General features: G+C 25.6%; 2 protein-coding genes across 17 annotated transcripts in view; one reads left to right on the forward strand and one right to left on the reverse strand.

Annotated features, from left to right (window-relative positions):
- Positions 1 to 126: 126 nt before the first annotated feature.
- Positions 127 to 7,182, reverse strand: Acat2 (Acetyl-CoA acetyltransferase 2). The gene is made up of 9 exons (XM_015524188.2): positions 6,798 to 7,182; positions 3,948 to 4,069; positions 3,744 to 3,856; positions 3,409 to 3,608; positions 2,172 to 2,401; positions 1,908 to 2,096; positions 1,605 to 1,767; positions 705 to 864; positions 127 to 646 (listed from the first exon to the last, which is right to left on the reverse strand). Exons 1-8 carry the CDS (start codon positions 6,841 to 6,843, stop codon positions 746 to 748), a joined length of 1,182 nt encoding a protein of 393 aa, XP_015379674.1. The 5' UTR covers positions 6,844 to 7,182; the 3' UTR covers positions 127 to 646; positions 705 to 745.
- Positions 7,183 to 7,408: 226 nt separating this feature from the next.
- LOC107173574 (uncharacterized) overlaps positions 7,409 to 27,754 on the forward strand; it is a 41,817-nt gene continuing 21,471 nt past the window's right edge. For 4 of the 16 annotated variants that reach the window (XM_089227176.1, XM_089227177.1, XM_089227178.1 and 1 more), the window contains exon 1: positions 7,409 to 7,719. In XM_089227176.1, the coding sequence (XP_089083302.1) occupies positions 7,674 to 7,719 (46 nt within the window). In that variant the 5' untranslated portion in view covers positions 7,409 to 7,673. Of the gene's footprint in view, positions 7,720 to 14,597; positions 14,704 to 18,509; positions 18,595 to 20,740; positions 21,183 to 27,754 lie in introns of those variants that run through there. The other 12 variants (XM_089227173.1, XM_089227182.1, XM_089227175.1 and 9 more) reach the window with 5 other exon arrangements.

Raw genomic sequence — 27,754 nt, forward strand, 5'->3', positions numbered from 1 at the left:
GAATTGCTTATTATACATATTTAATAATTATTTATGTGGTATCAAAATTTAACAATTACCTAATCGTCAAAGAAATTATGAATCTATTGTCTGGTTTATGATTAACCACAAAAATGAACTACAATGTATGAAAATTTTAGTTTTTTTTTTTAAAAATAAAATATTTGGCACATTTGTTATATTTTTTAAGAACAATACTATGACTAATATTCAGATAATTATCGAAGTGTGATTTTACACCTGCAATGATAAAAAAGTAGTTTAATACATTGTAAAGTATGAACACTCAATTATTACATAATAAATTGTTTTCTATAAAAATGTATACATATTAAAATTAATTGATATAAAATGTGCTTAAATTTATGAACTTAAATCATCTTAATTGGACAGTTGAATTAAAAAAATGTAATGCTTAGAATACAGGATAACATTTCAATGTGAATTAACAATAATTTAAAATGAATGAATTATCAACAATAATAAACATTGAAATGTTGGTCATAGCCCATAACCCATTAACAAAAAAGTATATTTTAATTTTAAATAGAATACAAGATGAAAAAAAATTATCAACCCTGTTTTCAAAAAACCTAATTTTCCTATGTTAGGTGATACTCAATAAATATTTCCTCAGTAATGTTACCTGCAACAAATATCAGGAATTAGTAACATTTTTAGACTTAGATAAAAGTGCTTCTTACAGTCAAATGTCCTGTACAGAGAACAAATAAGTGTTCAGTGATTATAATGTCTCGACAGCAACAGCAATACCCATACCTCCGCCAACGCATAAGGATGCTATGCCTCGTTTTTTACCAGTCCTCAGCAATATGTGCACCAATGTTACCAATACACGAGCACCTAATTAAATGAACCACATAATTTAATTGTTTAAAAACACTTTTTCATTACAATGTTATAAGCAAGACCATACCAAGTACCTGTAACACCTCTGACAGAAAACTAAATTTGTGTCCCCCTCATCAAATTTTTTTGTTACTAAAAAATACTCATTATTTAAAAAAATAAACTTTTTTTTTGTTTTTTGTAAATTATAATACTTGAATTGACTGAGCCTCAATGAAATTGTGTCTTTTATATAATAAATGAACTCCTGGTAAATGCCTTCTTGCCAGTGCCTAGCTACAGCCCTAGTTATAAGTATTGTGATTCATAGACTCATAGTATCTCAAACTAATTAATTCATTAAAAATTTTTTTTTTAAACACACAATATGATATTTATTTATTATTCTATAGGTCTAAATGTGAATTGATAGTTGATGCCTATGTGGTTATGAATAATATTGATAATAAATTCAATACAAATCATACAATGAACAATTGTTAATTAGAAATATATAGGTATATATTTTATTTTTGTGAAAACAAAGCTGGTTATTTATTGTTGTTAAAAATACTGAATGGCCGATTAAATATTATGATTCATGATTATTTGAAATCAGTTAATTATTTTATGCAAAATTTAAAATCTGTGACAACTAAGTGTAATCATCAGTATTGATCATTTTACTATACATTTCGTAAGTGTTATATTACAGTTCAAACAAATTTTAGCATTTTTTCACATAATAATCATACCAGAAGCTCCAATAGGATGACCCAATGCAATAGCACCTCCATAGATGTTGACTTTATCTGAATTTAATCCTAAATCACGCACAACGGCAATTGATTGAGCAGCAAATGCTTCATTCAATTCAAATATATCCACACTATCCATTGTCCAACCAGCTTTTTCAATCTAGGAATGTAGTAATATTATTAATTAATTACTCACAGTGAAGTGTGTTAAACATGCACATAGCTATTTGTAGAGTTTGTAAGTTACAGATGTTGTATTCAAATAACTTTTGGCAATAATTAGAAATTGTTTAGACCTACTGTCTTAAGCACAGCAGGTATTGGTCCAATACCCATTATTTTTGGATCAACCCCACACTCAGCATGAGCTACGATTTTAGCTAACGGAGTACAACCACGTTTTTTGCATTCTTCTCCATTCATTAAAAGTACTACTGCAGCACCATCGTTTATTCCTGATGCATTTCCAGCAGTGACTACACCACCATTCTAAATATAAACAGACATTCAAAATTACTTCTAAAATAATATTTTAAACATATGCTTAATTCTTTTTAAACTCACAGATTTAAAAACAGGTCTCAATGCAGATAATGAATTTAAAGTAGTATCATTTTTTGGAAATTCATCTGTGTCAAATACAATGGTATTCCGTCGTACTTTCACTTCAACTGGTATTATTTCATCTTTGAAGTAACCATTTTTTTGAGCTTGTGCTGTCCGTTTCTGAGACTCAAAAGCATATTCATCTTGAAGTTCCCTTGAAATATTATACTTTTCAGCAATATTTTCAGCTGAAAAGAAAATATCTAGTTAGTTAATAATTTTATATAAAATTCTTATAAATATTAAAATAATATATTTTATATTTTCAAAAGGATACTATATCAAGATTTAAAATAAATGTCTATGCATGATGGACAATATAAAAAAATCTACTACATATTTCAAATTAAATTATTTAAACGGAGAGTGAAAATCTTAAGAGGATGCCACATCTGCATGTGTTGTCTCCATCTAACAATTGCGTAACATAGCAAAAATTGTTTCACGTGGAAAAGAACTGAGAAAGCTACAGTTATAACTAAGAAACAAAATTTTCACCATATAAAAAGGAGAATTTCCTCTATGCATATCATATTTATTTTTTTGATATCACTTATACAAAAAAGTTCTTATTATTTAAAAATACATTACTTTTGTATTTTTTAAGCATGAATAACTTTTTTGTAGTTCTGATAATAAAAAATTAAAAATGATATTGCACGGACAAAATTCTCTTTTTTATATGATGATAATTTTGTTTTTTAGTTATAACTGTAGCTTTCTCAGTTCTTTACCGCGCAAAACAGTTTTTGCTATGTTACACACTTCTAATACGGGGATACAGAACATGTGGATGTGGTGTCCTCTTAATATACAATAGCAATTTTTTTTTAAATATTTAAAATTTCACTTCAAATTTTTTATACTAAATTGTAGTAAAACAGATATACGCATGCTGCCCACATATGTTAACATTTTGATAGCCACAAGGCAATATTTCAGACTTACATCTAAGGATATTATAGGCTAAATTATTGTTTTGCTTTTACACCATTTTTCATTTTTTTATTGGATATTTTAGCTTATGAGGGAAGTATAGATAAAATAGTAACTATCATCCTTTGATCTAAAATTGAAACATCAAAAAATATATTCTATTTTTACCTAAAACCCACAGTTAAATGTGTAGGTATTAGAATAATTTAACTAATTTAAATATAAAACATATAATTTACATAATTTTTTGATTTCTTACCAGTGATGCCCATGTGTATGTTGTCAAATGCATCTGTCAATCCATCACATATCATAGTATCCATCAATTGAGTGTTACCCACTTTGATACCAGATCGTAAATTGACAACATGAGGTGCATTACTCATGCTCTCTTGGCCACCTGCAACGACAATTGAAGAATCTCCGCATTTAATTGCCTGATATCCATGAACCACAGCCCTAGGGAACAATCACCTATTCTTTTTCATATAATTTAAATAATTTTTATCCTATAAAACTTACTAATTAGTTTTATATGTTAGTATCAAATAAATTATAAATAATGTTCAAGAGTAATTTTAAATTTCAACTCACTTCAACCCAGATCCACAGAGCATGTTGATTACATGAGCGGGTACAGTGATTGGAATTCCAGCATTTATTGATGCTTGTCTAGCTGGATTTTGACCTTGTCCAGCTGTGAGGGTCTAACAAATTTTCATTTATGTTATATACTTTTATACACATATTCAATACTAAATACTAATAAATTAACATATAATGTATATTGTTGTTTACTTGTCCAAGAATAACTTCAGATACTTCATTTGAATTGACATTAGCTCTTTTAAGTACTTCTGAAATAACTATGCAGCCTAATTGATGAGCTTTCAGGGATGACAATGAGCCGCCAAATGACCCTAGAGTAAATATATAACCTTAATTTTATTCAATTGGAGACCAAATGTGAATATTGTGATAAAAGATTGTTCATTAAATCAAACAAATATGCAGATGAAATATATCAAACATTATAGTCATACTTCATGGAACTTTCAAAAAAATTAATAATTCAATCTAAAATTGTTTGACTAGTACTAGGTTACCATAAATTAATCAAAAATTAACAAATAGCGATCAGTGGATGGTTTTTATCTAGCATGTTCACAAAAATATATTTATAATGGTGACTTAAATGGCGTTTTCATTAGTTTTTATGAGATTTTTCGATTTTGCATTTACTTAATAGTTTATTAGGATAAATCATAAATATGTAAGCATATTACATTTTGAATGACCCCCAAATGAAATTAAAGAATTAAAATAGTTCATAAATATATTTGTTAAGAAAAGATTACAGCTTAGAGTTTAGAGTAAAGCTAGATTACATTAAAAATTGATAATAATCTAGGGCATCAACCATTGGCTATTAAATCAAGTTTAAGAAACCACTGTTCATTTTCATCCGTTAAATGTTGAGTGATTGTATAAGCAACCTTACATTAATATGCAACATCAAAAATCAAAAATCAATATATTCATTGTATTCAATGTATGCCGTTAAATACTTTACAGTTTACAATAGTAGAAATTATCTAATAACAATAAAATATTTTATCAATAATAAATGTTATTTGTTATATAATATAAAGTAAAATATTAGTAGAGTTCATTGTAATATCTGGTATAGTTAATTTATATAATATTAACTATACGAGGTTAAATTGTTATGTAACATAATTTGAATATTTACCTATGATTATTAAATTGTCTTAAGGTTTAAATTACTGTGATAGGTAATATCAGTGCTCTTTAAAGTTAGTTAGTTAGTTAGTTAGTTAATTAATCATATTATATTTTATTATATAATTGGAATAAATCTAAAAATAATTTACAATAATGATATGAACTAGGTGCTCGTAAGTTTAATAATCAAACATATAAATTATAAAATTGACTTGAGTCTTATTAAAATATAACTTTTGTATTTTATCTTTAAAAATATTTAAAAAATAAACATTAATAGAATTAATAGCCAATAAAGGTAATTCACTTCATTATAAAACCTATTAAGAATTTCCAAATTTCACGATAAAGCATTTCTTTAGTTATACAACTACCTATAGCAAGAAATACATATTAATAATTTCAGTTGCTAAATAAAATATTATTATTTATTATATACCAACACATTATAGATAATATTATATAATACCTATGAAGATACCTATTTTAATAATAAGGTAAAGTAATTTTGTTCAACACATAAATTATTTTTATGATTAAACATAATATATGTAATTTAATATAGGTACCTATCTAAAAATAATATTATTTTTTAATACTACCTAAAAATGTTATCATTACATAAAAGTTAATGCAGAGATGGCAAATCCATGAAACACATGTTCTCAAATGACAAAAAAAAAAAATTAAATTGTAAGTTTAATAAAAGCATAAAACATTATACAACACAATATTTTTCATAATTGAATAGCCACAGTAAAAAAAATCATGTCATTTTTGGAATTGATGGCATACAATTTGTGATCCAATTAGTAGATTAAGGAGTGTATAATAATTACACAGTGTACAATTTAGTATACAATTCAAAAAGGTATATATTTTTTTAATCACATTTTTTTTAAATACCTTGAAATAACTTAAGTTTATAAGGAAATTACAGGGAATTACCGAATTGAATTATCTGATTAGATGCATACCTAATTAGCTAATATGTAATTTTTTTTATTTAGATAAATTAAGGTAATTTGCTTTTAAAATGTTGTGTTATCGGGCCATAGCAATAATTTTTTCTAAGGTATTTAAGACTGTTTCAATAAATATAATATTACTAAAAAATTAAAACATGAACATAATATACAATATTAACATTGTTAACAAAATAAAATAAATATTAGTGTATGAATTTAAAACAGATTTAATAGGAAGACCTATCAGGTAACTATTATTTTGTTTTTTTTTCCAATAAAATATAAGAATTCAGATTGCATACTTTGAAATTTAATAAACAAAATTATTTAAAAATATAATATTATTAAAATACAAGTTTTAAATAATAAAAATAGTTAAATTAGTAAATTTATGATATGTATAAAAATAAAATATGATGTAATTAATAAGTTTTATTATTTTATAAAATAAAAAAATAATGATAGATAAAATAAAAATATAGGAACATCATGTTATTAAAAAAATTTGGTCATTTCTATAATATTATATTACAAGAATCTTAACACAAGGTAATATTTAGGTAGGTATTTTTTAATTCAGTTAAGTTCTCAAAACATGCTTAAAAATAAGAGGCATAGATATTTTACTTATATTTATTTATTTTCTACAAGCAGATAAAATGATACTAAAAGAATTTGGGTAAAATAATAATAATTAACTTTAATTACTTACAATATTATTGTAAAATTTTGGTAGGTAGTTCATTAAATATAACATTAATAAATATTGTAATTATTTTTGATAAATTGTATTTAGGTAACTCAAAAAAAAAAAAAAATTAATTTAATAAGGATTAGAAATCAAAATTTAAAAATAATAATTCTAACATAGGTATTTAACATTTCTAAAAAATTTTAAATGTTATAACTCTCTTAAAATATGGTAAATGCTTACCTATCGGTGTACGGACAGCAGACACAATATATACTTCATTAGCCATGTTAAAAGAGGTATTAATTTGAGCTACTGAAACCAGAGTTTTAAACTTTAACAAGTCCCACACAAGACTATTTGAATTGCATATAGGTAAGGGTATTTATGTATAAAAAAATCGAGATAACAATTAAATTACACTTAATTACTTTCAGTGAGTAAAACTAGTCACACTTAAGACTAATTAACAAATTATAAAATTAAAAAATATAAATAATACTATTATTGGTGGAGACACGTTCAGAGTTATTGCCGTTAGTGTTACTAGGCAGTAGCCAGTAAGCACTAAGCAGTAAGCTGGTCTTAGCTGGTATTTAAAACTTAATAGAAAAATGCATGCAATGCATATAAATTTAAAACGGCGTGGTATCACACACGTCATCAATTGTGATAACGTATCAACAACTGTTAGTAAATGATAACAGAGTATTATCGTCAAAATATACACAAACGATAATGAGTAATAATCGTATCGGCCGCGGTTCTTGACAATGGTTCACATTGGTTATATCAGACAGTTTGAGTGAAAAAATTATTTTATTATCGTACGGTGAGTGGGAACCAAACGCATCGATCACTCGTAACAATTTCAACTATTTGTTTAATTACAGCAGCTGCTGATATTATTTTCATAATTAATTTCTAAACGTTTTGACGGACCGCGCCACAATATATAATATTATTTTTGACGTCGGTATTCGTTGTCGTCGACGATTATAAATGCCGTGAGCGGAACACTGACGACTCTATTATCAGTACGCTTAGTCGTCGTCCGTTTCGATACTATATCTCGTGTGGCGGCACTGCCAAAATTTCTGGACCAGTCAGTATCGAAAAATGGCAGAGTTCGTCAGGGTGACTTCCAATCCCTCGATAAATTCAGGTAAATTCTGTTAAATTATCATCTATGTACGATTACATTCAACTGTCAAGTCGGGTCGCGGCCGTAAGATGCGGTGCTTTGAAGGGCGGGCGGTCGGCCGGAATGGGAATCCGCAATGCAGACGCCCGTCCGCCGCCGTCTCCGTGGTCGGGGGTACACTTATCAGTACAAAAAGGTACTGAAAGGCAACAGTAATGTTCATTGTTGGACCCTCGGTTCTGCCAAGGCTTCTTAAGCTATTGCATCTTGACGACCGCGGCCCTCGGGCAGCGATACCTTAACACGTTCCACATCCCTCACGGTGATCAATCTTCAAGCCATAGGTTGCCCGGGAGACCCCCAACGCTCACATCAGGTCCCCCTCTTTGGTGCTTTCCTAGTCTACTGTCCAGAAATGCCGTAGGACCATCACCCTCTCATCCACCCCCAAAACACTCAGAAATAGTTCTTTTAGATTTTTCATATCGGCCAAAGACAGTGAATATAATGTCAAGTCAATATTATTATTCTAGTATGTAAAAATTCAACAAAAATATGTCACAGAACTTAATACTCTGGGTGAGGTATTAAAATTTCTGTTACTAGGCCCCTTTTTCGTGCATTGTTTTTTAACCTTGTAGCAGTGCCCTTACTATAATGATTTTAAATTTATTTTTTTCATGTACTGTTGGTAATTATTTTATATTTAGTGTCAATAACAGACACTCAAAGGTGTACTATTAACTGTAACCATAGCAACTTTATAGTCAACATTTAATTTATCTTACTGGACATTGTAGGCGTGTAGCATATAATTTAAATTTAAAAAAATCGTACAATTATGCATATATGATGTTTACAATCATTATATTATTGGTTTTAAACCTAACCTGGCTTAGAAATAATTTTTTTTGTTATTACATTTTATTAAATTATCATTCCATAAGCATGGCACATGTCTTTAATATTTATATGTATAAAAATATTTGACTATTCCTACTTAAATATCAATATTATAGAAATAAATAACTCAATGTCTGCCTATTAAATTTTAATCTAGTATGTAGTTTTGAACACATTGTATTGGGCATTGTATTATAGAAAATATAAATGTATGTATAACATATGACTATATAAGAAGTAATAATTTATGTAATCAAAAATATTAGAATCTTTGTATATTATAGTCCATTATTATATTTCTGTATACCAACTTTTAAGAAATAAAATGTTACCTATAATTTGTTTATTAGTTACATGGTTATGTTTCATACATTTTCTATTTAAAATAATAATACAATCAGTATGTTTTACAAGTGTGCTGTTACCATGAAATATTGTAATTTGATTATAAAACTTTTTTGTTTTTTATCATAACATTATGTATAAATATTTTGTCTAAAAGACGTATAATATGTGTTTTGTTAAAATATTGCTACTTTGACAATTTTGATACTCTGAATTCTTGAAACAATAGGTGAAAATTGAATTTTGTCTTTTTAATATTATCTATAAGTTATATTATAAATCAAGTTAGTATTCACAACAATTTAAAGTAAACATGTATTTCAATTGATTTTGTTATAATTATTATTCTCATCAAGTTATTAATGTATGATGTTGGTAATTAAGTAGGTATGTATTTAAAAAGTATAAATATTTAAATTACATTGATAGGTGTGTAGTATGTACATAATGCATATTATACAAGTGTTGTTGGTAGATTAAGATGACACATTATTTTAGTTACGAGTACCCATTTAAATTTAACATCACTTTTAATTTATCATTATTAATGTAATGATTTGGGAAATGCAAACTCTTTTAATCAATATATTTATTAGAAACCTAAATATTAAAATGATGTTATATCTACATTTTTTGTCTCTGTCCATGATCCATAACACCAAAATGTATGTTGTTAGCTTAAATATCAAAGTGATTTCTCAATTTCAAAGTGAAGAACATTATCTGGGTTCTCTGATTGTTTTTTTTTTTTTTTTGTCAGATATTATGTATTAAAATTTATGAAAGCTCATAACTCACTTCAAAATTAAAATATTGTAAATATCAACGAGAAATCAAAAATTATATACTTACTTTAAGTTTAATTAAATGTCAATTCATATTTCACTGTAATATACTAATCCCAGATTAACATTTAAAAAATACATGAAATAGTTACAAGTGTTAATTTGTACCTTTTGTTGCAATCTATCTCATGATAATTTTTAAATAAATAGCTTGGTCTTCTTTTTTATTTTTCAATGATCTCATTGTATTTGTTATTTCAGAAGTAATCAAATTTATAAATTGTTTAATATACAAATAGGAAATATCAAGAAATTCTAAATCTTTCTTTATGAGTCATGAAATGGTTAGCCTATATTTAGATTGAATTTTAACTGTATCATGAACCTTTTCAAGTTAAATACATACCTATTATGTTTAAAAATGTGCTTATAAATTGATATGTCATTGCAGAGAAATTCCTTAATTTATATTGTGGTATTATAGAACAAATACAAAGTATGAATTCACTTTTAAAATTTTTTCAAAATAATTGTCTAACTGTCTAACCATATTTAGAGCTTTGAAGTTTGACTAATTGATAAATTATTTTGACCAAAATGATGTTTAATGCAATTGGCCATTTGGGAAAAACCTAAATCTTAGGTGGAATATAATATACAATACATAGATATTATTGCATTGGCATTTGTTTCATTAGACAAGGATACCTACTATATCTAAATTCAAAGTATTATAGTGCAGGTATGCACATAAATCAGATATTTGTACCTAACTAGCATTAAAATATTGACATGATATGTTTCTTAAATAGGTGTTTAATCTTGTTACTTAACCATTTTTGATACTTACCTACTTTCAAAAAAATTTTTTTTTTTTAATTATACACTTTACATTTAGTAAAATGAGTGACTGTTTAACAACTTTAAATATTAATAAATGTACATAATTGCAGAAGAACACATGAAAATATTATAAATCTTAATTTTAAATTATCAAAATGTGTTTTTTGAATCTTATAATGTAAAACTTATTACTCAATAAATACATGTATGTCAATACATTAATAGGTAACAGACAAATATGATTCAAATTTCCTTTTAAATTTCTATGGTTTTAAAATGATTATATGTGGTATATTACTTTATTTATTGACCTCAGTGTATATTGCTGTTTACTACTTGATAACTAGATAAATAAATTCTTGCTTAAACATATTTATTTGCTTATGTTTAATGTATCTTTGTTTATTTACCTTATATACACCTAAACCTGATAAAGTATGACTCTACACACTTGACATTGTAAAAAAAAATAATATACCTATTTATCAATGTTATTATTTAGGATGTTTAAGTTTGTGTTAAAATATGCATGTTTCATTAAGAATATTATATAAGATATTTTTATAGTTAAACATAATCATCACATACTGTAATTTTTATTTTTTCAAAAGTAGAAATGCGTTTCTGTACCATTTAGTGGGAAATAGTATGCATGTCATTCCAACAAAAAAATTTCTCAATGTCATGACTAAAAAAAAAAGCATACTAATTTATGTTCTACATTTCTTATGTATTGATAATGTAAATTGTTTATTCTATTGATAGGATTACAGGTGTTCTAATTTGATCTAATTAAAAAAAAAACTTTTAAAAAAAGTACTTAATTATTTTGTAATATATTTAAAGTAAAATTACATTGTTAAATGTATGTATCTATTTAGTTTTCTAGATATAATTAATACACAAATAACAAAATTTCTCACCTATGGAGCTTTATTTTTTCAAAACAATTTTGTGACATATTCATAAGTGCGCCCGGATATTTGACGGCAGATTAGTCATACATAATATTATATTAACACACACATATAGGTATATAATACCTATATTTTTTTTTTTATTGAACATATTTTACATCACCAGCAAAGGCCATTAGTCACACTTAGTATACACACAATTTTTTTTTTAAATTTTATTATACTGATTGGTTTTTTTAAGAATTTTAAAATCCGTGTAATGATGGTAGCGTTCGATCCGAGAGCTGTATCCAACGAGATTGATACATTTGAATTTCTTTGTTCGTCTGTAAATTGGCGGGAGTCTGTGGTTATGTGGCAGACTGTTAGTTCAGTTCCACAAGAAATGCGCATTGGTTTTTCTTCCTTTTTCATGAGGTATCCATGTGTAAGATGGATGTGGCCAATGCGAAGTCTGTCTATGATTGTCTTATCCCTTCTATTCGGGGTAAATTAGACCAGCTGAAGATTGTGTTTTTTATTCTTCTTAGTTCAGTATCCTGATTAAGCTAGTACATTTTCCATTTAAGAAGTATGCGTTCCTTGATTTGGTTTTTTAAATTTCCTTATGTTGTAAAGTTTAGCTTTTAGACGTCTGAGGATTTTGTTGCTTTTTTGAAATGTTCATCTGATTTTTCGTTACCTTCAATATTACTGTGCCCAGGGATCCAGATGAGGAGGGATATGTTTGAACCTCTAAGTTTTGCTTGAATGGACTTTGCTATGTGTCTGTTATGTTTTGTTTTTTAGGCTTTGTAGTGTGCTTAGAGAATTTTAAAGTATTATATTGTTTTCAAGGAAACCTATATTATTATTTGCCGCTAAATTGTAAAAATGTATTTGTCTAATTTATTTCAAACATATACTTACTAAGATTATTATGATGATATTGAATATTGAAGGAAGTAAATTTGCAGAGTAGTCAAGTGCCTACCTTGACTACCCTTTTTTTTTCCGTTCAAAAACCGGGAACGGGTGGGAAATGTTTAGCACAATACTATCACCAAATCTTGACTACCCTGTGTGCACGCTTATGGTCATATTATTTTAATATATACTCATGCTTATTGTACCTAATCAATAACATTACTGATTGTATATTAAAAAAATGTATTAAGAATCTGAATACATTTAGCTTTATTATTATTCATACAATTGTATTGTGTTATTTTCATCATTTCAAATGATTCATTTTAGATATTTTATCATATCATTGTATCAGGTTATAAAAATGTTTAATTGCAAAAAGCACATTATTATCTAATTCATAAATGTCCATTAGCCATATTTTATCCAAGAAACTTATTCTTCCTTAATTTTTTGTGTTGTCTGTTATACCTACCCATTCAATTGATTTATTTACAAAATAATCATTCAATTTATCTAATAACGCTTTATTTGTTTCTATTCATGCAAATTACTAAATTAAAAAGCAAAAAAATTTAAAATTATAAAAGTAACATTTAATACTGGACATATATTCAAAATTTAAACTATTGTAAAATGCAAAATTATTTATTTTTTTTTTATTAGAACAGCAGCTAAGGCCACTGGCTGACGCAAAATTATTTAGTTTGTATTGTTAAATATTATTAAATATATTTTTAAAATGTGTAGATGCATATAATTGAACAATCAAAATTTATTTATTTATTTAGGTATTTATTGGCTATAAATTAATAATATATTTTTATGAAAAAAAAAAATAACATAATATAATATGTAAATAGGTACAAAATGGCAGATATATTTTTTTATATGTACATTATAATAAATAATAATATTCAGTGTTAATATTATTATTATTATTATTATATATAGAATAAGTTAATTAATAATGATCGGATAACCGGGATCTCAGGTCTATATTTTGTTTTAAATTTTAATAATTGATGCATTTGTGACTTAAATGTATTTAAATATAATTTTTAGTTAAAATGTAAAAATATTTTTTAAAGTTAATAGTGTGCCTGTAAAGTATAATAATAAAATAAAACATTAACATTTAAAAAGTTTTTGATTTACTTCATAGACCATAGTATAGATTAATTGACACTGTATCGTTCAATTCTTACCATTATTTGATTAGTTCTTTGCATGTCTAGTGCCATTATTATATAAGGTCGTATAAAACACGCCTTTATGTTTGGCTTTTAACTGATTTTCTTTTATTACATTTTCAATGTTTTATACCCATTATTTTCGTGTTAGTTTTTCACTATTTTTCAAAACGTATGTGCTAACAAGTAATGAAACTGATTTGGTTAAAATAGAAAAACATATTGGTGTATAATATATTAATATCTGTAACCTATATGTATTAGGCGATTTTTTTTATCATTCAACGTTCATTGTTTCAAAATTATGAAAAAATAAATACATTTTTTACTATTTTTATGAATCATAACCTAAATTTTAATTTCAAAAGCAAAATATTTTTCTAAATATTCATAAAATTTTAATTTAGAGTGAGTAGTTTTTAGTTATAAGTTTTTGATGAGTGGTATAAAAAAGTAAAACCTTTAAAAAATATGTTTTAACGACTATACGTCATCTTTTTTGTTTTCAAAAACATTTATATTTTCTGAGATAAATTAATTAATTTTTACTATGAAATGCCTGTACCTATAGAAAAATATAATTATGCATAATTTTTCAACTTATTAATATATTAATTTTTGAATGTACAGAAATAATCAATTAGGTTTAGGTACCTGTTTAGTGTTTAGGTTATAATTGCTTAACTGCTGCTACCTATCATGGCGTAAAAATTATGTATATGAATAAAATTGTAATACTGGACAAAAATTATTTTAAATATTTTATTCATTCATTTAACTGTACCAAAGTATTTTTTTCATATTTAATTAGTATATAAAATGTTAAATAACGAAGTCTTGACATTACAGATAGCAACACTTCAAAATCGCTCTCAGTAGTTACTCAACCACTGTACTGTTTAAACGTTTTATGAAAATTGTCTTGTATTTATCTTTGTGTGTTTTTTTTTTTTTAATCGTAAATTTAATTAAACATTGTTTTCTCAATTCAAATTAGTTTTAGTTATTAGTTATTTTCAAACATGAAATTAAATCGCTCTTTTTATTCTTTTCATTCCGGTTTGTTTTTTGATTTTGTGAATCCAAACGATCTCACACAAATCTCGATTCAAGGTAATTTTTTTTGGTTCAAACAACAATAAAGTATTGTCCAAAATCGTATTTTAATGATGTTTAATGTAATAAGTGTCGTAAGGTCGTAGGTTATATGTTATGATCAGTGTTGTTTTTTTCGCATTTCGATATAATACATTTTCACCAAAATTGAAATACTTATTCATATAATTAATTTATATACATAGTTAGACCATTGATATTAATAATGTTAATACAAATTATTTAAGTTATTACAGTTTTTAGTAATTACATTACCACAACTTGCCAGTACATTTTAATATTTTTTTTTTTATTAAACAAAATATACCCTCGGCGACATAGGCCATTGAATTACAAAATTTTAGTTACATTGGGTTGAGAATACATTGACAACTATATTATTTTACAATATTCATATTTTATTTTGTAGTTCTGCCTCTGTGATGAACTTATGGTAGCTGAAATGAAGAACTGTTATATTTTGATATTATTTTATTAAATTGTATAAAAACGAGAGTAGTTTAATATTTTAAATTATATCAATGAAAAATCTGTTTTCTTTGTCACACACATTTTCTTATAGTGAATCCACACTGTTTTCGGTTAAAATGTTGTACCCATCAATAAATTAAGTAACCATGACCAATTACAAAAATTACTTAGAAAGTATCAATATATTACGCGTTAGAGGCTTCTTTCAATTTTTAAACTATTAATGAAGATATAAGTATTGAATTAATGTTTTTTCTACTTCAATAACTAAAATCATTTTTTAAATGTTATATTGATATAAAAAACTTTGGTAGAACGTTGATTAATTTTTGTACGAGCTTGTTAGAGAAAAAGAGCATTTCGCTTGGAACCATATAAACATTGTTTATACGTTTATGATTTGGTAATACATTACATTTTGAAATCTTATATTGGTTGACTTGAATGTAACTGCATACTTAACTATTCTAAATTCTTTTTTCCAATAATTATGAAACATTTTTCTTAGCGTCATAAACTTAAAAATACATACAAAATAAAAACACGTTTCCAATGCGTTTTGTTTTCATCGTCACAACACTGTTGTGTTACCTACAGTATAATTTAGGAAGTATACCTAGCCGGACTCACCGTTGTCTATTTTACGTGTTCATATGCGTACTTCCGGTATAGTTATTGTACATATTATATTTTATTTGAATTGTGTAGTGCAATACACTCGTACCAGTTTTAATTCAACTGTTCAGTAATGTTCATATACGTCATCTAACTAATCGGGCATTCTTCTATTATGAATTTTTTCTTTGTAAGTTTATTTTACTTATTTATCATAATATTTTACTTTATTATTCTTTAATACTTATTAGTTATTATTAATACAAAATGTTGTTTTTAATATAAATTATTTCATCATAACTGATAGATGATAGTGTTTAGTGTTTACTATAATTTCGTATGTTTTATGATGCTGTCTTCCTCAGTTCTTATTTTGTCTCAGATTCCTAGATCTATTTTTACGATTTGCCTTTGTGCTCCTTAGGGCAATGTCAACCCTTACTATTCCAGACGTTTATTTTAAGATTTCTTGTTGACTATATTTATACCTATGTATATATGTATATACTATATATATTTATAAACAATCTTAAGATTTGTGATTAATGTAGTTAATCTTTCTCTGTTTTCTACCCATACATTACCTTTAACGATAATGAGTATTCAAACAAATAATAAAATATTATTATATAATGATATATCATAAATCATGTTAGTATTAATTTAAACTAATATTTGTATAAAACATAATTAAAATAGTTTAAAGTAAATATAATAGTGTAAACCAGCTTATTGTTTAGACAGTCTAATATTTAAATCCCAAATTGGATAATATAGTAATAACTAATAAGTTATCTTTCTATTTTAAAAAAATATTGACATTTTTATATTTCGGGAATAAACTAATTTTATGGCAAAAAAAAAATACAAACAAATGCAATAAAAATGATATGTACAAATGTTGTCATTATACTTTAATTTATGTATCATTAATGTATATTTAGTAAATACTTACAATTAATACCAGTGTACTGTCCAATATCAATCCATTTCACGTTTTACATTTGGTTAAGTTCTATTATACTTACTGTTTAGTAATTAATAAAAACTGGTATTTGTATAGGCATAGTATACTATAGCTATATTGTCTGAACTTAAGTTAATGATTAGGTTGGGATTATTAACCCATTATATATTGTACTATAATCAGGTATAAATTATTATTATTAACTATTTACAAAATTATATATTTATAATAAGTACTATTCAATAACTAGTATTCAAATTTTATAATTCGATAGAAATTTCCATTGTAAATTTAATATATTATAACTAAAATTTATTTTTAACTGCCTACATACATTTATGATGGGTACATGATAATATACAATTATATGATAATTTGTAAAAATAGTAATCGAAATCATTATTCAACACAAATCTATTATTTATCTACATATTTTATTATTTTTAATTACTCATGATTAGTCATTAGTATGATAATTCTTCGTCTTGTTTTACATCAACCATTCATGTTGTTTTAGTTATTAAGTAGATTGATTCAATATTTTATTTTACAATTATGTTTATTTATTGTTTGTTTGGCATTTTCTTTTTGAGGAGAAAAAAGTTTACATTTTCAACTTTGCGAATAAAAAAAGTTTACATTTTCAACTTTGCGAATAAAAAAAAGCTTACATTTTCAACTTTGCGAATAAAAAAAATTTATCTGGTTGGTACTATAAGTCAAAAGTAAAAAAATATTCAATATTTTCTTAAATAATCGCGATACTCTAAAAAAAATTACGTAAAACGGGAGTATATTATATTATGCTATACCAGTTTTTGACTAGACCAGTTATTATATTGTAATTCAAAAATTACATTTTCATGAAATATTTACTATTAATTATAGTATTTTCTAAAGATGACATAATTTTCAAAATACACTGCCTCTCTTTTTTTTATAGATATTTCTATTAATTTCAAACGTTTTTTTTTTTTATTTGTATTTAAATTTTTGTTGTATGTCGAAAATCTTGAATATAAACAAGCTAGTATTTTATTACTTATTAGTTGTATTCTTAGCAATTTTATTATTATACCTAACATATAATTCTATAATACGTGTTTAATTTTTTGTTTATTGAATATATCTTTGTTAAAATCTTGATTTACTCAATTACCTCATAAAAACATAAATTTCCGTGTTAAATATTAGCAAATTAAATTAATTGTTGGAAACTCCTTTAATAGAGGTAGTGATTAATATTAATACAATAAAGTATACTTTTAAATTTAGTTAAATGTTTTTAATTTATTGGGGATTAATCTTATGGTAATATCATACTCAATTTACTCATATTATGACAAAAAGTTATAAATTATAATAGTTGCCTACGTGATATAGATGTAGGTTAATTGAGTGTTAAAATTAATGTATGCCTTTTAATCGGTAAAAATCATCAATATCCAATATTTTCCCGGTCCTTTAATAAAAGCTTGACATAAAAGCATTTTATTCATATAAGTGTACAATCTCTAAAATCCCATAGATTTCTGAAGTGCTGTCCGACCAAAAATTTGATATCACTCCCTATCTACTGTTAATACCTACTATACATATAATTATGAACAATTGTTATCCTTATCGTTAATCTATTTTTAACCCTTTACATTATGATTTATTCTTATTGCCAATTTATTAATGCATGTGTATATTTTTTTTTTGTAGGTGAGTAATCCATTTTATTACATTGTACATAAAGTATAAGTAAGAAAATAGTTGAACCATGAATCATGCTCTCACATTTGTGTTACAAATGGATTGGGTATCAGATAATCGATACAATCAGAATTGGAGTAAGTAGATTTATATTATACTCGATGTTAAATTGTATAAACATCATGTCAAAAGGATAGAAAAGGTAACAAATATGGGTATTTACTATTTAATAGGTTCAGTTACAATTTTCAGCCGCCAAAGTTCTTTATATCCATATGTATATATTATTTTATTCGCGTGGTTCGGGGTTCAATATAAACATTTAATTCAAAAATCTTCCTTTTAGTTCAAGTTTCACTCTCGTGTTCATCATATCATGACAGAACAATAATTTGAATATCCTTTATTATTTTTATAAAATAATTTGTAAAATATGCGTCAATCATGATGTGTTACGACATTTGAAAGGGATATATCTTTAGAAAGTGTCCCAGTTTAATTGTAGAAAATCGAAGGTGTCGATGAAAAGCGTGGTACATAAAGGTGATGGACCGTAACTGTGTCCAATCATTTTGAAGTATCCCACTGTTTTCTACACAATTTTCACTTTTCAAAGACACGGAAATATTTGTGTTCGTTATAATCTTATATTTATATACAATATATAAATTAAATACCTACATAATTAAACATTGTTCGTTGATAATTTTTATAAAGAGCTTTTGTCTGTGCCTCATAAAGAGTGCGGTGATATAAATTAATTTATATAAAATTTATTATTACACCCGTTTTAGTGAGTGGTTTTTATATGTAAATTGTAGTGAATATTTAGTATTAGAAAGTATATGAAGATGACCTCAGTACGTGATGTCAAAATAAAAGTTAAAACTGTGTTGTATTACGTTATTTCTACTGTTATCTACATTCTACATGGATATTTTTTTATAGATATTTACATCTGTCCGCTATTTTTTTGTGTCTTACATTCTGACCTAATTTCCTAGCGTTACTGGTTTATAATAGACTTCCCCAACCTGACTGACCAGGGTCAGGGTCATGTTCATGTATCTTATGTCTAAATGAAGTGATGATTAATAATCGGCGTCTTGTTGGTATATAATGTTGATACACATAGCGGGAAATCACCTCTTCTATTAATTAATAATATATTAGTCTTTTATTTATTTTTGTACATATTAGTTTCAAACTTGTGGAAATACTGATTATTACTTTTGATTGAAGCTTAAAATATCAGAATATCTTCATATTATTTTTGATTAATTTATATACAAATGAAAAATACATATGCTGTTATAGTAGATAACTACTGTAAAAGTCCAATAACGATATTTTAATATTACTTATTGTATAATTATTTTATTTAAAAATGTAAACACTTGCATATTTAAAAAAAAATTATCAAATTTTACATTTCCCCGATTTTCTGATTATTTCACAATACGTATATGGATGAAAATACACCTATCTAGTTAAAAATATAACTAGGTATTGTGCGTGTAATTATTTATCTTATATTAATATCGTAATCTGTTAATATATTTAATATTTCTCTCCATTTCTTATTTTTTATTAAATCAAAAATGTTATTAGTATTTTTACGAGTATATATAACGTTAAATAAACCCCCCCAACTCAGATTTAAAATACTTCATTTTTTTTACAGCGAAAATAGTCACTACTCTATTATTGCGTATTTAACATTGTGAGAGTCAAAATTGATCGGCTCTTTAGTAACATTTATTGTGAGATTTGATATATAAATTACTATATTTTTTGCATACACGGATTAAAATTAGAATCTCAGATAGGTTACATGAACTTGTTAAAATGTCGAAATATTATAATATCACGAGAAATGTGTTCACGCGCAGATACGCTCTAAGTACAACAATAATAATCGGTTACATATAATTCTCATAATAAAAGATCATTCAATTCGTGTTTATTTCCTAAATAATATTAATTTTAAACATTTATTATTAATTCACGTTCCCATTTAAAAAATAGAAAAGGCCTCAGTGTTTATTTTTACTATATTAATCACATGTAAGTAGTAGGTATCCAATCGTAATAATAAACGTACATCTTATTCGCAAATTATACATTGCAAAATCTGTTAGCGTTTTGAAAGCAATCATCAAAACTATAATATAGGTACATATTATTATTCATCAATCGGCAGAGTTATACGTCCCCTCCAGCCGCGCTGCCGGCGGAATGTCGGTTTCTGCACTGGTTTCAGGCTTCAGTAGGTTAGTAAGTGTCGTTCGTGCTACTCAGTCGCCACTTCGCCAGTCGCTCCGTCGCTGGTAATCCGGCCATGCGATTCAGGAGCCATTACACTATCAAATTTCAATCGATTCGTACGTGTGTTAGTTAGTACGATTTGTTATATAGGTGTATACTTATGTGTATAAATAATGTTCTAATTTTATTCGTACGAAATATGATTTGGTTTACGTCGTGACATGGTCCACGGTTTTGACGATGGCGGGTTTATTGAGGGTACCGCATTTCCGGCATAGTGGCGAGGACTGTAGGCGAACCGGTCCCGAAGAAGGGATCGACAATTTGTTGCTGGTGCCAGGGAGTGTGCTGGATATGGATGGAAATCAACTTAGAGACGACTTGAATGGATTGAGATTTGCATTTCGTAAACAATATCTGCAGGCGGATCTCGGGCCCCAGGGAAATATTTGGATATGTAAGGTTTACGATTATGTATATAATATAGTTTTACAAGTTTATTTCTGTTATAATTATACTGGGTTGCAATTCTATATAATAATAAATATAAAAATAAACTGTTTTGTTATGGCAGTTGTTTAAGTTGTCTTTTAAAATGGTTGGTACCACTAAAATAATATACATGTATAATGTGTATTTGTCGAACAGTTACTTACCATAACACACACATATATATTTATAGTATAAAATCGATAAATATTTAATCAATTATGAAGCTTGGCCTAAATTATATTTTTGTTATTAATGTTAATATTATATGTGTATGTATATTGTATATCCTATATTTTTATTGAACGTATACAACTTGTAAAATGGATACTTATTATTTACTATATTTTACTATTTTATTTTATAATGAGATGGAATATTATTCTTGGTTGATACATTAAAAAATAATTCTCATACATTACCACACCCTTTGATAATGTTAAAATCCATTAAAGTAATGAGATTGAAAAAATTCATAATTTTATTGATAATGATCATTTATACATGATTTTCATTTTATGTACATGATAATAAAATAATATAAACTAAAAGTATTTAAAATGTATAATTTATTCCTATTGTATCTGGTACTTTGCTTCATAAAAAAATATAAAATGTTTTTCCGTGCGATAATATTTCAAGTTGACTAATTAATTAATATGTTATTATGTTATTGTTTACCTGGTACAAACACAATGACAAATTATTAAAATGATTATTTATCCATTTAAGTAGGTATATCCCACAAATTTCCGTGATGGAAGTGTTAATGTTAATTTTATTTTGACAATATCACTTTTCAATTTTCGTCATTAATGATTAACTTAAAGAGGACGACACACCCGCATTTGTGGGACCCTTCTTACAAATGTACAACATAGGTAGCAAGTTTATATTTTACAGAACCCTCGATAGAACCATATAGTTAGCTTTAATAATATTATGAGTTATGACCTATGATCAAATCTAAAGGTAAGAATGTGATAATGGTCTCTTGTTGATTTTTACAATATTTTAGTTTTTAAACAAGGCATGTACGAGCATAGTTGCATTTTATAATTTACATATTCATAATAACTTGCTTAAAAATTTAAATATTGTAAAATACTAACGTACATTTCCAATTTTCTACTTTTTAAGCAGAGACAACACATGCAGGTGTAATGTCCTCATAAATTCAACTAAACCCCATACTTATTTATATTGAATCCGATTAGCCGAATTTTAATGGTTCGAATATGTTATTGGCAACTTTGAGCAACGTACACGCACGTATCAGACACGGTTTGATGTTCCATTTATTTTTTTTCCAGCCAACAGATTTTTCAAATATACCTATACGTTTTTATTTTTATTTTTTTTCTAATGGCAGGTATAAAAACGTTAGCCACGAATTCTTTTTTATATAATTTTTTTTTTGAGATTGACACGTACACCTATTGTTAATAATTAGGCCGTATCGTGCAATAAACCTACTTCAATGACTATCTTAAGAATGTTCTAATTAACTAAGAGTTATCAAATATTATTTGAAATCGATCGTAGTTGTCTTATTACCCATTTAAAAACATAAACAGATTTTGAGTCGTACTTCTTGTAGGAAGTAATATGGTTTTAATTTGTCTAAATTGTTTTATATTAAATAATAAATTATTCATAAAAATATCCAATTTTTTTATAATATTGGGATATATTTAGGGTTTCTATGTCAACGTGTAGCCACATTTCACATTACACTTTTATTTTTGTTTAATTTACAGTTGTATACAATTTATACATCTATGCATTATTCATCATACATCTATACATTGATCTAACAAGGATTAAATTAGACTTAAACGTAAAATATTTAAATAAATAATAAATATGATTAAAGCTTGATAAAAAAGATCCTATAATAAATAGCTGTCAAATAATTTATAAAAAAAAGTATTATATTACGAAATTAAAGTTATAAAAACATAACTAAAAATATGTAGGTAAATCGCATTATTTTTTATTTTATGATTGACTATTCCAGTAGCAGCACTCGAGAACAATCAACTGAACATTATGATAAAAATGATGCAATTCGCACAATCATGTAATTACAGTAATTTGGCCAGTGAAAGTGTAACTATGCCAAATTACATTATAGTCCTTAACAATATTCCCAATTCATAATAGAAAACGATTTGATATTTTGCAACCGTCACAAAAATGGAGTTAAAAGTTCCTGGATTTTCTAAAAATTTTAGTTTTTGTCATGGTACATCAAAAAATGGTTGATAAATTGCAATATTTCAATTTATTAAGGTATTCTATCTAACCTTCAACTTCAATACGACCTTGACATTGGAACTCTGGAGATTCTGAGCCATCTAATTATTTTCATATTTATATGCAGGTTTTAGTTGTTGAGTGTAACAAAGAAATAATAATACAGTATCCACGTGCGTTGTTTGAATAGAAAATTATACACTTAAGTTTCTTTAAAAAAATAAGATCTATAACAACACGAATATTGAATTTTTTTTAGTATCAAATAATCTGTTGAACTTAATTGACTTAGATCTATTATCGTCTTTCAGTAGCGTATATAGAAATAATTTTTGGGGTGGGCTATAATATATAGTGACAAACAATAATTATCTAGCACCTAGAGACTACAATAATATAGTTAACAGTCAATACTGTAACTTCGGGAGGGGCTGCAGCCCACTAGCCCCTCCCCCCTATATACGCCACTGTCGTATTTTTTATTACACCGAGTACTCCAAGATAGCTTGAAATAATAATTCCACTCAATACAACGTAGTAGATTAGTAGAAGACACTTAAATTAAAAAAAATAAATATAAAATAAATAAATTTTAAATTCATATAGCATTTAAGTATTTTTCTAAATACATTACTTACTAAAAATTTCGCATCTGATGTGGATTGCTAAATGAAGGGGGGGGGGGTTCTTAGAAAAAAATGTGAATTATATCTTCAACTGTTAAATACTAAACATTTATCGATATATTTTCATTTTGTAATATTATTCTTATATAAATGTCTCACTAATTCATATTTAATTCACTATCTAATATTTTAATTTAATTGTCTTTTGTTATCATGTATCAACTATTGTATCTTATCTTAAATTGTAACCTTTGCATCCTATATTATTAATTAATTGTTGAACTGTAATAGAGCTATCGCTGAAGGTTCTAAAATAAAAAAAAAAACTGTTAAATGAATTGAGTAATTAAAAATATTTCTCCAATCACTTTTATTTTACTATTTTTTAGACTTTATTTATTTATTTTTACGTATCATTTCAAAAAGTTTTTTAGAATTAATACAAAGAATAGAATGTTGTAAAATAATTTGTTATATTTCCCGGCTTTTATGTGATGTGATTTCTAAATTTAACTTTTAAAACTAAAACAATATTTTGTTTATTTTATTTATTAATTATATACATTTTATAAGGTATTTATTTCTATTATATTTAGAGCCAATCGTAAAAAAGTATTCTCAGATTTAAAAATCATAAATAATATTACGGTATTTTAATAATTTTTCATATTATTTTTATTATCATAATACAAATGAAAAAGCCTGGTACACTTAATGCAAAAACTATTATTTATATATTTTACAGTAAAATAAATTAAAATTAAAATTATTTAGTAGGAGAACGTTCGGAATATTAATTAAGATAATTAATAGTACAATTTAAAGAACGTTTAATAAATATGATTATTTACCATAATAAAAAAAATTTTAAAAATGATAATTTTTATCAATGATAAAGTGATACTTATCTATAAAATATTAGAATACCATCAATCATAAAAATTTGTGTAAAAAAATAAAGACCATCCTTGATAAGCAAATAACACATTTTTCTATCCAGTACTTCACCATTGGGAATAGAATAGGTACCGTTGACAACGATTTCATAAATATTAATCATATTTAAAATTTAAAATAAAGTATTTTTTTTTTTTTTTAATTATTAATTTTAATTTTCCCATATATTGGATTGTTATGAAAAAGTTATTTTGTACATTATGCGTCATGATAATGATTTAATTAAAGGAGATATAATATATTTGTAGATTCGTTAGTTTATCATTGTTATTAATATTTAAATTTACATAATAATAAAAACATAATGCTGGCCTAGCTGGTGCTCCAATTAATGAGTCACCAAGCTTTGTATCTCAACATTTCTTAGCGGTACTTATTGAATTACATTTTTTTTAAATAATTATTATACAAATACATATTATTAATAGGTAGGTACTTGTATATAATAATTGAATTTTATAAACGCAAGAAGTATTATATTATTTTTTCTTGTTATGGTATATTAAACTGTGAAAATAATTGTTGTTAAAAAAAAAAAAAATTAAGAATGATATAAAGGTATACTTCTCTTTTATATCGTTACATTTTTTTGAGTTTAATATTGTTGGTCAATGACCACGTGTTGTTCCGGAGATGTATATTTTGACTCTGAAGCCTGAAGGTCATTGAAATTCACCGTCTTATGCGTGAGTTCTTCGGTTTTAGAATTAAAAATATTTACTTGAGTTTGGTAATTAGTTTATAGTTTATACACTAAAACTACCTACCAGAGTTTATTGAATCATTTTGACGAATCCTTACGGCATTATGCACTACGCAATCAAAAATCCGTTTAAAGTATTTGAATATAACAATCAACCGTTAATTTTTTTCTGCGCCACTATTTTCATTCATAGTTGATAGATATTACATAGTATGCATTCAACCATTTGACCTCATTTAAAAAGACTTTCGTAGAATATAAAATACTACAATAGTATTGTCTATATAATCTATAAGTATATGGTTATTGACATTGAAATTTACATGTATAATATATTGATAGAATTAAAATATTATTTGCAATTATCTTAAATTTGTGCCATATCATTTTTCTTATCATAATTACTACCTATTAAAAATTGCCGTCCCTTATTTATATACTATAAAAATACATTTGTATGTGCATCCGCCATATAGCTATTATATTTTATAGAGAAAATTATTATAGTCAACTATGATGAGCATTTGAAATGCATTATATTATTAAGAAAGCTGCATCTAGGACACGTGATGTGTAATGTGTTCGTAAAGGTTATAAAATAATACATGGCTTGAATGAACATCACTAATGTGAAAATGTACGCCAAAGATATAAGAGAGGAAAAAGTGAAAGTTTGGTGAATATCATGCAGGATAATTCAGGACCATTATTTTATTTTTAGATTTTTGTTTTATTGTTAGAAACCCATAAACATTATACTGGTAAATATGTATGTACCACTTTAATTCCTGACATTCTGAGGTTAACAATATATTTCAAGCAATAAACATTTTAATTGGTATGATTTGGAGATTTAAGTTGGAAAAATAAATTTATTACTTCTTTATAAAATAGTATAAAATTTACACGATATTGGGCATTTAACAAATAAGATTATAGCTTCAATTTTTAAGTATATGTTATGATAATATAATATAGAACTATTGATCCCTTTTTTTACAAAGTACTCAATTTTGACGAAAAATAAAACTTCCTTAAATTAATGTGATCATCGCTACAGTTCCTACACGTGACACATGAAATATAAACTTTTTTGGCTGTAAATTTCATTCAATATTGTGTAAAATCCTTAGGAGTTTTCATTATAAATTTTACTGCATATTAATATTAGTCTTTCTTAGATTGTATAGTTTTTTTTTTGGACAAGGTAAATGATATTTTTTTCTCTTAAACATACATCCGCAATTTTAAATGTGATTTAATATAATGTACCTAATTATAATATAATTTATTTCAACTATACTAATTACATATGTGTAAGAGTGTAAATAGTAAATACATATTATTTGTTAGGTTCAAATGTATGTAAATATATCATCAAAAAGAAATCATTCATTTTAGGCAGAAATATAATTACATCTATTATATTAGTGGAAATATATTCTTTTATTTGTCAGTTGTAAATGTATTCGCGATCAAATGACTTTTTTTAATAGAATAACAATTAACAACATAAATTGTTGAGTACCTATAGGCTATGGTAATGAATTAATGAATGTTCCTAGAATAAATTAAATATTTAATGGCTGACTAGGTATAAAAAACATTTAAAATAGTTGTGTTTATGTTTTTGTGTTTATTATGGGCTCTTGATAATAGAAAGTATAAATAAAAACAATGCAATTTAAAATTGTTATAGTTATAGCTTATTGGTTAAAGTATCTAAATAAATATATTTATGCAATTGTGTTTAGATAGTTTTCATATTTTAAGTCGTCAGTTTGGACTAGAGCAACATTCCAAAATATAATTGGTACTATGAAGTGTCCCATTCATATATACGATACATACAACATACAACGGTTCATTTTTTCTTATAATATCCACTTTTTTATTACTACGTGGATCATGCGCCATTTGATGTTTAAGTTGTATCTCGTGAATTCGTAATAGGTACCTACTTCAGTTTTTTTATTGCGTTAATATTTGACGGAT

The sequence above is a fragment of the Diuraphis noxia genome, unplaced genomic scaffold, assembly GCF_037042655.1.
Source record: "Diuraphis noxia isolate RWA-SAM2 unplaced genomic scaffold, SU_Dnox_SAM2 contig0004, whole genome shotgun sequence".
Taxonomy (NCBI): Eukaryota; Metazoa; Arthropoda; class Insecta; order Hemiptera; family Aphididae; genus Diuraphis; species Diuraphis noxia.

Bases quoted from the DNA above. Each gene is read 5' to 3' on its own strand.
- Acat2 (XM_015524188.2), bottom strand. From the start codon at position 6,843: ATGGCTAATGAAGTATATATTGTGTCTGCTGTCCGTACACCGATAG. The intron at 3,857-3,947 runs GTAAACAACAAT...AAAATTTGTTAG, and splicing joins CTGAAGTTATTCTTGGACAA to ACCCTCACAGCTGGACAAGG. The intron at 865-1,604 runs GTATGATTATTA...TCATTTAATTAG, and splicing joins TCATCCTATTGGAGCTTCTG to GTGCTCGTGTATTGGTAACA.